This window comes from Staurois parvus, unplaced genomic scaffold, assembly GCF_062004578.1.
Source record: "Staurois parvus isolate SC_StPar_1 unplaced genomic scaffold, SC_StPar_1.0 ptg000720l, whole genome shotgun sequence".
NCBI classification, from domain to species: domain Eukaryota; kingdom Metazoa; phylum Chordata; class Amphibia; order Anura; family Ranidae; genus Staurois; species Staurois parvus.
The window spans coordinates 1,439,764-1,451,483 of record NW_028318516.1 but is presented as its reverse complement, the minus strand read 5'-3'; the positions used below and the strand labels follow the sequence as shown (position 1 = coordinate 1,451,483).

The 11,720-nt window shown below is 47.0% G+C and overlaps 1 protein-coding gene across 1 annotated transcript; it reads right to left on the bottom strand.

Annotated features, from left to right (window-relative positions):
- Positions 1 to 3,744: 3,744 nt before the first annotated feature.
- LOC149445478 (uncharacterized) lies at positions 3,745 to 11,262 on the bottom strand. Its single transcript, XM_089653776.1, has 3 exons — positions 11,191 to 11,262; positions 4,013 to 4,219; positions 3,745 to 3,897 (listed from the first exon to the last, which is right to left on the bottom strand). The coding sequence occupies exons 1-3, from the start codon at positions 11,260 to 11,262 to the stop codon at positions 3,745 to 3,747; spliced, it is 432 nt and encodes a 143-aa protein (XP_089509902.1).
- Positions 11,263 to 11,720: the final 458 nt, after the last annotated feature.

Sequence of the window (11,720 nt, the reverse complement as noted above, 5' to 3'; positions counted from 1 at the left end):
TGTAGTAGGTTTAAATACTTTTGATTTTTAACTGTTCCTGCAGAACCATTACTCCAGTCACTTTCCGGGTAGTTACCATCCCCCAATATTATCACTGTCCCAGCCCTTTCCATCTGTGGGAGGAGCTGAGTCTCCACCTCCTCATTAACACTGGGAGGCCTATAACAAACTCCAATGATGACCTTTGTAGTACCTCCCCCCATGTGCAGTTCCACCCATAATACTTCAGCCTCATCACACTCTCCATCAACTAGGTCCTCTTTCACACTCGCTCAGAGATCACTTCTCACATAGAGACAGACACCACCACCTTTCCTATTTCCCCGTCTCTCCGAAAGAGAACCTAGCCAGGAATATGAATGGCCCAGTCATGTGGGGAATGAAGCCAAGATTCAGCAATACCAATTCAATCCTAGTTCTCTTCATGCACCAAACCTTCCAACTCACCTATTGTGCTGGGCACACTTCTGGCATTGGTGAACAAACACTTCATTCACCGACACCTTGTTCATTCACTGCCACCTTGTTCATTCACTGACACCTTGTCCATTCACCAACACCTTGTCCATTCACTGACACCTTGTTCACACGGATTTTGTGTATTTTTTATTTTCATACAAATGGTACCAATTCCACTGGTTGTTTGTAACAGGGGAACTGTCTTTCCATCTGCCATAGTCCTCCCCCCATCTTTCCCCATTCCACCCCCCAATAAGTACTGACCCCTGTCTGATCTGTCTACCCCGTTATAATCAAATTCTCTCTCCCCCTCCATCCTAGTTTATATACTCCTCCAGCCTTCCTATTAACCCCTCCCCCAGCACAGCAGACCCCCTTCCATTTAGGTGCAAACCATCTCTAGCATATAGGTTGCACCCCAATGAGAAGTCAGCCCAGTGCTCTAGGTCAGGACTCCATTTTTATTCTTCTCCTGCCATCAATGGCCAACCCGGTCCCACACTTCATCCATGTCTTTCAATTCATGCCAAGGTACACAGTTGGATGTAATTCATTAATATTTGGAAGTAATTGCCGGCTTGTATTTCTCCCCATTATTGTGGATTAGATCATTGTACTGTTATCTTGTATTGTTTATTATTTATCATCACCTATTAGATTTCATCCCCATTTTGTACTGATTTATATTATTAATAAATATATATTTTTGCACATTATTGCTTTTTATTTTGTCTTCCAATTATCACAAATACAGAACTGGGATGTCGGTTACTTTGTGAGAATTAGTAGGGAATCTCCTTCATTCCAGATCCCGCCTGTTTCCATGAATTGTATACGGATTATTTCCTCACAGATAAAGTTCTGACAATTTGTACCGTTCTGGTGTTTTTGATCCTCAGAAATGAGATCTGCCGTCATCAGACATGATGGATTTTCAGACATCTATCCCATAGTTTGTAGACTCTATAACTCTCCTACACACTGAATCATAGACACTGATTGGGGTTATTGTACCCAAGAAATGGCGCAGAATACACCTTTGTCTACATTTATAAGGAAAGACTATTTATTTGTAAAAACAAGAAACAAGAAAAATGGTAAAAAGTGGTGTTTAAATATCACCAAAATAAATATCTATTTGTGTGAAAAAAATGATAAAAATATAATTTGGGTATAATGTTGCATGACTGTGTAATTGCCATTCAAAGTGTGAGAGCGCTGATAGTTACCAGTCGGCCTGGGCAGGAAGGGGGGGACGTGTCCAGTATACAGGAGGAAGAACTATTTATTTTTAAACAGACCTCTAAGTGTTTGTGAAATCTCCCACCACAAAATGTACTCAGCCAATCACAGGGAAGGACTCCATTTTTATTTTTCTCCTTCCATCAATAGCCAACCCGGTCCCACACTTCATCCGTGTCTTTGGGGACCTCTGATCTCCTTATGAACTGTTTCTTCCATGATGAAGATCAGCCATGGAGTATATCTGAGGTGTATATCAGGGTGTGCTTCTTCCCCACATGAGAGCTGGGATGTCCAGCAACATTCATCTAGAAGACATTTCCCGCACTCAAGGCACTAATACACCTCCAGCGTTGTGTGGGACCCCTGATGTACAGGAAGACAGGATTTCAGTGAGGAACATTTCCCTCACTCAGGAGAGGAAAGTGGCTTTTCCCAATTGTGAGATCTCTGATGTGTGTAAAGATTGGATCTATGTGAAAAACTTTTCCCACACTCAGGACAGGAATATGGCTTTTCCCCCGTGTGTGATCTCTGATGTATGTGAAGATTGGATATCTGTGAAAAACATTTTCCACACTCAGAACAGGAATATGGCATCACCCCCGTGTGAGATCTCTGATGTATGGAGAGATGGGACTTCCGTGAAAAACATTTCCCGCACTCAAGACAGGAATACGGCTTCTCCCCCGTGTGTGATCTCTGATGTCTGGAAAGACTGGACTTCACTGAAAAACATTTCCCGCACTCAGGGCAGAAATATGGCTTCTCCCCAAAATGAGACCTCTGATGTTTATAAAGATTGGATATTTGTGAAAAACATTTTCCACACTCAGAACAGGAATATGGCATCACCCCCGTGTGAGATCTCTGATGTGTGGAAAGATGGGACTTCAATGAAAAACATTTCCCACACTCAGGACAGGAATACGGCTTCTCCCCCGTGTGTGATCTCTGATGTCTGGAAAGACTGAACTTCACTGAAAAACATTTCCCACACTCAGTACAGGAGAAGTTCTTCCCTGTTGGAAGGCCGGCCCGGTCCCGCACAGTCTGAGGTTCCTCAGGATACGAGGAATCCGATGGTCCATCTACACTGGGTGGTGCCGGATGGACATTGGAGGGAGCCGGGTTTTCTCCTGGACTATACTGTGTGATGTCCTCATCTTCTACCTTCCAGTCTGGAGACAAAGTGAGACAATCCTCGGAGGTTTTCCTCATCTCCCGGCCATGGACTAAAATACAAAGACAAAGAGGGTTACTAGACAGGAGCTGATTGGTTCCCCAAACCAGGACTCCGCCCATATCAGGCAGCTTGGGCTCTGAGGAGCTTACAATTCCACCCTCAAGGGAACTAGGAAATGGCTCCTCTGATCTCCTACCAGGTCATTTCTTTATTCATGGACCTTAGTCAGAGAGTGAGGAAACAACCAGAACTGTCTTTTATAGGAGGGACAGTGATGAGGGGATTATAGGACGAGGGTCCCCACCCCCTCTATCACTCATCGCCATCTTCCCAACACAAGAAGTACATAGTGTGGGGGTCAGCAATATGTAATATACAATATAAATGTTATAGTATAAGGGTCAGGACTCATAATATTGGTATCCAGTAATCAGTGGAAGATTAAATGTCTACACGAGACAAGTTGCAGAGATCTCACACCGCTGCCTCCCATCTCCTGAGACTGCACTCAGAGTAAGTATCTCTGGGAGAATTGTTCTGTCAGAGATCTTGCTAGACCCGGTCATGGGACAGAAGACCCAAATCACATGCCCCCGGTGCTTAGGTCTAGTAATGTCTATTGTGAAAATGAAAATTTTGCTGCCAGCTGAACCCCAGAACCTCCATAAATCCAGTCTAGATACATAAATTGTGTCTGCAGCACAGAGAAGGAAGATTATCCGAGAGAAATCCAGGAATACAGGACGGGGAACACAGCTCAGGAAAGTGACCAGGGGATTACAGGCTGATATCACCCAGTCCCCGCCCTACTCTGGACCAATCAGTGAGCAGTATGGGTGGAGGAATGGATTTAGTGTTCATGACCCACCTGTGCTGATCTCTGTAGGAGTGTCCTCCTCTATAAATGTCCCCGTTATTCCATCCTCCTCCATAGACTGCTGATCATCCCTCACATACGCCTCTTCTTCTTCTGCTTTACCCTCAACTTTTATATCTATCAGATCTTCAACCTAAACCAAGAGAAAATATCATCTGTAAGACATAAGCTTTAATATTGTTACATCACATAAAAAATCCACACATTGTCTCTATGAATCCATGCTCTAGATGCTTCATCCCACCAACCTTGTAATGGTAAGGGATGGTGTGACCTTCCTGTGTGGAATCCCGGGAATACAGAGGACGGGGACATCTCTCTGGTGGGTTCCTGGTATTAGGTGGCTCCATCATATCCTTGTGTCCTTCTGAAAACTCCTCCATCACTCCATACTCCTCATCCTCCTCTTTATACTCTTCTTTAACATCAATATTCTCATCCCCGAGGATTCCACTCTGAAAGATATAATAAAACATTCATTGTAACAAACATGCTGTGTATAAATCACAACTACCAATAATTGTCATCATCTACCTGATGATGGTGAGGGATGGTGTGACCTTCCTGTGTGGAATCCCGGGAATACAGAGGACGGGGACATCTCTCTGGTGGGTTCCCATGACTGGATCCATCTGTAGGAAACACACACACTGACTGAATCCATTGTTTCTATGTGTTTATCAGATGATGGGGGATCTAGGTGGATCCTCCGTACTGCTCTCTCCTTTACAATAAAGTCTCCTCTTACCCGGTGATGTGAGGGGCGGCTGATTGTCCATCATGACGTCCTTGTAGAGATCCTTGTGTCCTTCTAAATACTCCCACTCCTCCATGGAGAAATAGACAGTGACACCCTGACACCTTATAGGAACCTGACACACACAATGATACAGTCACCATCCAGACACATCCCTTGTCTGTTACTGGAGAATGTCCCAGAATTCCCGGCACCGCTCACCTCTCCTGTCAGCAGCTCAGTGATCTCTCTGGTGACTTCTAGAATCTTCTTCTTCTTTCTCTCTTCTATCAGGGAGGGAGGTGGAGGCAATGTGATGTCATATGATCTCCAGACTTCACAGGAGGAAAACTCTACATCTGAACACAAATAGTCACATCAAATGATATTCCCAGAATCCTCCTCACCTCTCCATTCAGGTCTCCATTTTATTAAAGCCCCACTTCAGGCTGAGGTATAATTCCCCCCACAGGACCCCCACACTACGCAGGGTATAGGCTTGTTGCAGCATTCTGATGTCATTACATACAACGCAGGACCAACAGTCCCACTTTACATGTGAGGATACCAAGGGGCCCCACATCCTAAGAGCATCAGGAAAATGTCAGATGGAGGGACATTGGGAGGAGGAGCTTTGAGGTCAGTGTGATGTCATAGGATTCTCTGACTCTGGATGGAGGGACATTGGGAGGAGGAGCTGTGAGGTCAGTGTGATGTCATAGGATTCTCTGACTCTGGATGGAGGGACATTGGGAGGAGAAGCTGTGAGGTCAGTGTGATGTCATAGGATTCTCTGACTCTGGATGGAGGGACATTGGGAGGAGAAGCTGTGAGGTCAGTGTGATGTCATAGGATTCTCTGACTCTGGATGGAGGGACATTGGGAGGAGAAGCTGTGAGGTCAGTGTGATGTCATAGGATTCTCTGACTCCGGATGGAGGGACATTGGGAGGAGGAGCTGTGAGGTCAGTGTGATGTCATAGGATTCTGACTCTGGATGGAGGGACATTGGGAGGAGGAGCTGTGAGGTCAGTGTGATGTCATAGAATTCTCTGACTCTGGATGGAGGGACATTGGGAGGAGGAGCTGTGAGGTCAGTGTGATGTCATAGGACATATAGACTCTGGATGGAGGGACATTTGGATGGGGAGATTTGAGGGGTCCTCTATATGAGGCTCCCATGCAAACCAAATCCTTGTTCCTGGGTGCGTCCTACCTCTCCTAAACTGAAGAGTGAACTTTGACCTTTACCATCCAGAAATCTGTCCGGAATCTGTGGCAGTAAGCTGTCATGTGATCAGGTGACGTGCGGAGGAACGGAGTGTAAATAGCAGACAATTGTCTCCAGAGCCCCTAATGGTGGGGATGGATTTGGCGGCGTGCTGGTGCCAAGTTTCCTCCCCCCAGGGTCACTGCAGGTGTGGAGAAAAGCGGTGTAAGAGGATATGGAGGAGAGATGAGGAGGAGATCCAGGAATCAGGAGAAAGGTCAGGGCAAGCAACAGACGAGCGCATCCAAGAGACCAAGCCGGGGTCACTACACAGAAAATCAATCCAAGGAAACAACAGGCAGGACGAGGAATAGCAAGAAGGAGCTGAGAGACAAATGAGAATATTGCTCAGCCAATGGGAGATGATCTCAGCATGACTTCCATCATGAAGGAGATGAGGGGGAGGGGAGGAAGTCACTGAAGGTGACCATAGATCCATGGAAATTCAGCTGGTTCAGCAGGGATCGCTCACATTTCCATCCATGTGTGGCCACTGCCGGATAAAAGCCACTCCCCCAGCGGCTGCAGCCAATAGCTTCAGTGCTGATCTGTGTATTCTGAGAGCGGAGGAGTCCCCCCATTGTCAGAATACAAGAGTGCAGCGGGGAGGATTCCCCCATCCACCTCCAATGTGTGGATGGGGGAATCGCTTCAATTTTTATGGTCATCCCGCTGGCTGAACGATAAAACTGAACCATGTAGGCCAGCTTTGGGGGCAAATATATTATCATCAACTCCTCCCCCTGAAGGGGTTCATCTACGTATTACCTCCTCTGCTGCCAGATCCAGGAATGTCAACTCTCTGCTTCCTCCTGATTTACCTCTCCTCTAAAATGTCCTGTCTGTACCTGACATCACTTCCTGTCTTCCATAGAGACTTCCTGTCTGGGTAGAAGTGAGATCCCCACCTTGTGGAGCTCAGAGGAACTGCAGCCCCGAGAAGCGTCTGGTAGTGTGACCCCGGCCTTGTGCTGGGTGTGTATGGACTGTAGATCCTTATAGAGGGGTCACCTCCACTCCCACCAAGGGGGACAGAAATATATGACTGCTTGGGGGAGGGGTTTCGGCTCCTTTGATTTTGCAGTAACATTGATTGCAGATATAGTCCTGTAGAACATCTGGTATATGGATACAAAGCCCCCCAGCCCAGAGTAAAGGGTGGAGAGTGATTGAAGTAGATGCAAAGTGGAAGCGGTGGACTTGCAGAGAACACTATACTGAGCACACAATATTGTCTGTCTCCATGGATTTGCACAGGATTTGAGATGATTTCCTATAGCAGCAAATCTGATGAGATGAATGAAGTGGGTGTAAAGTGGAAGCAGTGGATCTGCAGGGAGCAGCATCTTGAGCACAAAGCACTTTATGTTGTGGATGGATTTGCACACGGTTCAGTTTCCTTCATTTATTGATAAACCCCATAAGACCATTGAAGTGGGTGTAAAGTGGAAGCAGTGGATGTGCAGAGAATAGGATTTGGAGCCCCGAGCTCTTTATCTCTGAATGTCTCCACATATTTGTAGTGTATTTGTGATGATTTCTGTGCACACACAATAGGACAGCGCTGTGACACATAATGCTCTTCTAGATGACAGGGAATCCTTCCCTTTGTTACAGCAGCAGTCCGCTAGAAGGTTTTTGTAGGTTTGGAGTTGTTACACATAGCGCGGGTTTTATCCATTTATAGTGATGACATCATTGCCCAAATCTGGGGGTCACCAGCCATTTCCACCCTTTACTCCCAGCTGGGGGGCTTTGTATCCATATACCAGATGTTCTACAGGACTAAATCTGCCATCAATGTTACTGCAAAATCAAAGGAGCCAAAACCCCTCCCCCGAGGAGTCATATATTTCTGTCCCCCTTGGTGGGAGTGGAGGTGACCCCTCTATAAGGATCTACAGTCCATACACACCCAGCACAAGGCCGGGGTCACACTACCAGACGCTTCTCGGGGCTGCAGTTCCTCTGAGCTCCACAAGGTGGGGATCTCACTTCTACCCACACAGGAAGTCTCTATAGAAGACAGGAAGTGATGTCAGGCACAGACAGGAAGTGATGTCAGGCACAGACAGGAAGTGATGTCAGGTACAGACAGGAACAAAGGAGACATTGGCGGAAGTTGCAGTGGAGGAGGTAATAAGATGTTATGTTCTATTTATACCCAGTAACCCCCCATCATGTCCGTCCTCTTCCTCCATAGGCACGTCCGTCCTCTTCCTCCATAGTCACGCCCGTCCTCTTCCTCCATAGTCACGTCCGTCCTCTTCCTCCATAGGCACGTCCGTCCTCTTCCTCCATAGGCACGTCCGTCCTCTTCCTCCATAGGCACGTCCGTCCTCTTCCTCCATAGTCACGTCCGTCCTTTTCCTCCATTGTCACGTCCGTCCTTTTCCTCCATTGTCACGTCCGTCCTCTTCCTCCATTGTCACGTGGTCTTCTCATAGGAGTGAGCTGAGCTCTCCTGGGTTCGGTTCCAGTGTTGCTCAGTGAACTGGCTGAACTCAATCCTTCCTGAAGTCAATGGCAGCCAATGCACAATAGTTGGGCTAATAGACAAGGGGGTGTCAGACAATCACCCTGAGGGACATGTACAATGCAGGAATCCAGTTGGCCGGGAGCAGGGAGGTTCTAAATGGTTAAAGTGAAACATTATAAATGTCCAACACCTATAACCCCTCCCCTCCCGGGCACTGTCACCCCCCCTTCCTGCCCAGGCTGATTTTCAGCTTTCAGCGCTGTCACACTTTGAATGACAATTATGCGGTCATGCAACGCTGTACCCATATGACAATTTTATCATTTTTTTGTGACAGATAGAGCTTTCTTTTGGTGGTATTTAATCACCTCTAAGTTTTTTATTTTTTGCTAAACAAACCAAAAACCACTGAAAATTTTGAGGACAAAATGTTTTTTTTTTAGTTTTTGCTCTAAAATTTTGTAAATAAGTGATTTATCTCCTGTACTGATGTGCGCTAATGAGGCTGCAGCGATGGGCACTGAGAGGCTGCACTGATGGGCACTGATGTGGAGGCACTGACAGGCGTCACTGATGGGCATTGACAGGCGTCACTGATGGGCACTGAAAGGCAGCACTCATATATAACACTGATAGGCGGCATGGATAGGCACCACTGATGGGCGCTGATAGGCGGCACTGACTTGCACTGATATGCGGCACTGACTGGCACTGGTAGGTGACACTGAAAGGCAGCTCAGATGAGCACTAATATGTGGCATTGATGTGCACTGATGGTCACTGGCAGGTGGCACTGATGGACACTGACAGGTGGCACTGCTGGGGCTACACTGTTCATTAGGGCACACTGATCATCAGTGCTCTGATGATCAGTGTACATGTTCCCTCTGAGGAATGCTGATTACCGGTTCTCCTCTCCTCTGTCAGCGTGACAGCCCGAGAGGAAAGAAATGCCAATAACCGGCATTTCCGTGTTTACATGCGATCAGCTATGATTGGACACAATCATAGCTGATCGCTCTTTGGCTCTTCAATCATATCTTTGGCTCTTTCCATTGATCGGTGATCCGCTATGTCCCAGGGACACAGCACACCGCTGATCGCCGTGCTGCGCACTCCCGGAGCCGCACACGCATGGTTAGAGTGAGATGACGTCATATGACATCCTCCCAGAACAAGAGAACCGCCTTGCACTTGTCATTACCTTATATGGCAGACAGGAGGCAGTTAAATGACATTTTTGGGGAGTTTCCTAATCTTGGGGGGTTTCCTAATAATGGGGGTGTCCTAATATTGGGGGTTGTCCTATTCCTGGGGGGTTGTCTTCATCCAGGGGAGTATCCTAACCCTGGTGGATGTCCTAATCCTAAAGGACGTCCTAATCCTGGGAGGTGTCCTAATCCTGGGGGGGTTGTCCTAATCCTGGGGGGTTTCCTAATCCTGGGAGTGTCCTAATCCTGGAGGTGTCCTAATCCCCCTGTGAAGGGACATCTCTGTGATGTACAGAAAGGGCTGCAGCAGCGCTGACACTTACAAAGGGAAAAGTGTTTAACCATTTGCCTGCCAGCAACTTCCTGGTTTACAGGAGAGCACGCCCCCCCTTGCTGCTCACACTGTGGTTGGACACAGCATGAGTTTGTTGTCAGGCTTGCAACCAATGATTGTGGCTGTGAACCTGTTGATAACTGTGGACAACCACAACACAGAGATCAGGGTGTTAGTGATCACACATGAAGATCTGGCTGCTTCTTCTCCCTGATCTCACTTACCATTCAGAGCTGAGATCAGGAAGAAAATCCATCCAGTCTGGGAGTACAATCAGCACACATACACTTGTTAGGCACACAGTGAACCCCTTGATTGCCTTCCTGATCACCCATCACCCAGACAGAGTCATTAGTACAGTGACAGTGTACAGTATTATCACAGATCTCTGTATTAGTGTCACTAGTGACATCAGTTAGTGTCCCCCCCAGTCAGTGTCAGTTACTGCTAGTCTCTGATTGGCTGCCACATTATCAGTCACACTATAAATCGCTGATCACTAGTATAGTGTTTCTCTGGACCAGTATCCTGGTCACGGTCAGAACTATACTAGTATCCCCGATGGAATGGTGTCCCCATAAATGCAGTGTTAGTAGGATCAGCCCCGATCACTGCCACCACTTGCGTTTAGCCCCCCCAACAAATGCAATGTCAGTATAATTTTTCAGATCACTGCCATCTCTGATACATTGTCTGCAAAACCAGAGTCAGCAACATCTGAGCCTGATCTCTCCTACCACTAGCAGGTCATTTTATTTCTAGCACACAAGCAGTCCCTGATTGCTATCCAGGAGCTCTTTTTCCCATAGTCACCACTAAGTACCTGTAAATTTAGTGTCCAAAAAAAGGTTCCCTAGGGAGGCGTACAGGATTCCCAACATGACAGATGGGAGTGAAGGGGAAGCCTCACTATCAGAATCAGGCTCAGATTATGAACCTGTAGAGAGCAGTGACACCCCAGCAGGTATCTCAGATGATGGTGAAGAGGTCCCTGCTAAGATCAGGCACACCCAACCCCATTCCCAGGTTGCTGAGGTGCTAGAAATGCAGGATTATTCTCATATGCAGCACAGTGACAGTACTAACACTGCACTACCTTTTGGTGGATTGACAAGCCCCAGTGTCCTAGTGGAACTTTGTGTAGAACAGGCCGGAGGTAATATGATTTTACTTTTTTCCAGTTCCTGCCAATCAGGCAAGCAGAATCTATTAGGGCTGATATACTGTGTGTGATACTTCAATGGGCTTCTGGTGTAGATAGGCCACAGCACTGATTGGGCTACAGAGACTGTCTCTATGTGGCCGTCTGTATTGTAAGAATCCTGGACTTAGTAACCGGCAACAACTATGGAACCTGTATCACATGGTGGTGTGGTGTGGGTTAGGAACTCTCTCACCAGTCCTTCAAAGTAGTGGTGTGAAATGATGTCCTTGTTGCTGGGGGGCCCCTTTTCTGGCTGTCTTCCCATGGAGATAGCGGTGCCAATGGCAATGGCACGATCCACCTACATGCAGGATCAACTATCCTGCCTCTCTGTACAATCAACAATCTGGAAATTCCCTTCTCCGTCCTCCAATTCAATCTAATCCAGCCTGAGACCTCCTGGATCAGCATTGGATCAGCACTCTGTTCTCACACGCACCCTGCCTCTCCTCTCCTCCCTTTTATACGCTCCAGCCCCTTTACTCACTTAATTGGGATCTCTAGTTGTCAGCTGAACTGAAGGAAGAAATCCTGCTTGCAGCATACTAGTCCCAACATTCTCAGTGTTGCTGTACAATTTCCTGTGTCAGCTGAACTGCAGAGCACAGCCATCTTGTGGCCATTTAACAATCTGCAATTAGTAACAATGCAGTGTGTCACATAATATAAAAACCCCCAGTGGTGATCAAATACCACCAAAGTAAAGCTTCATTTGTGTGAAAA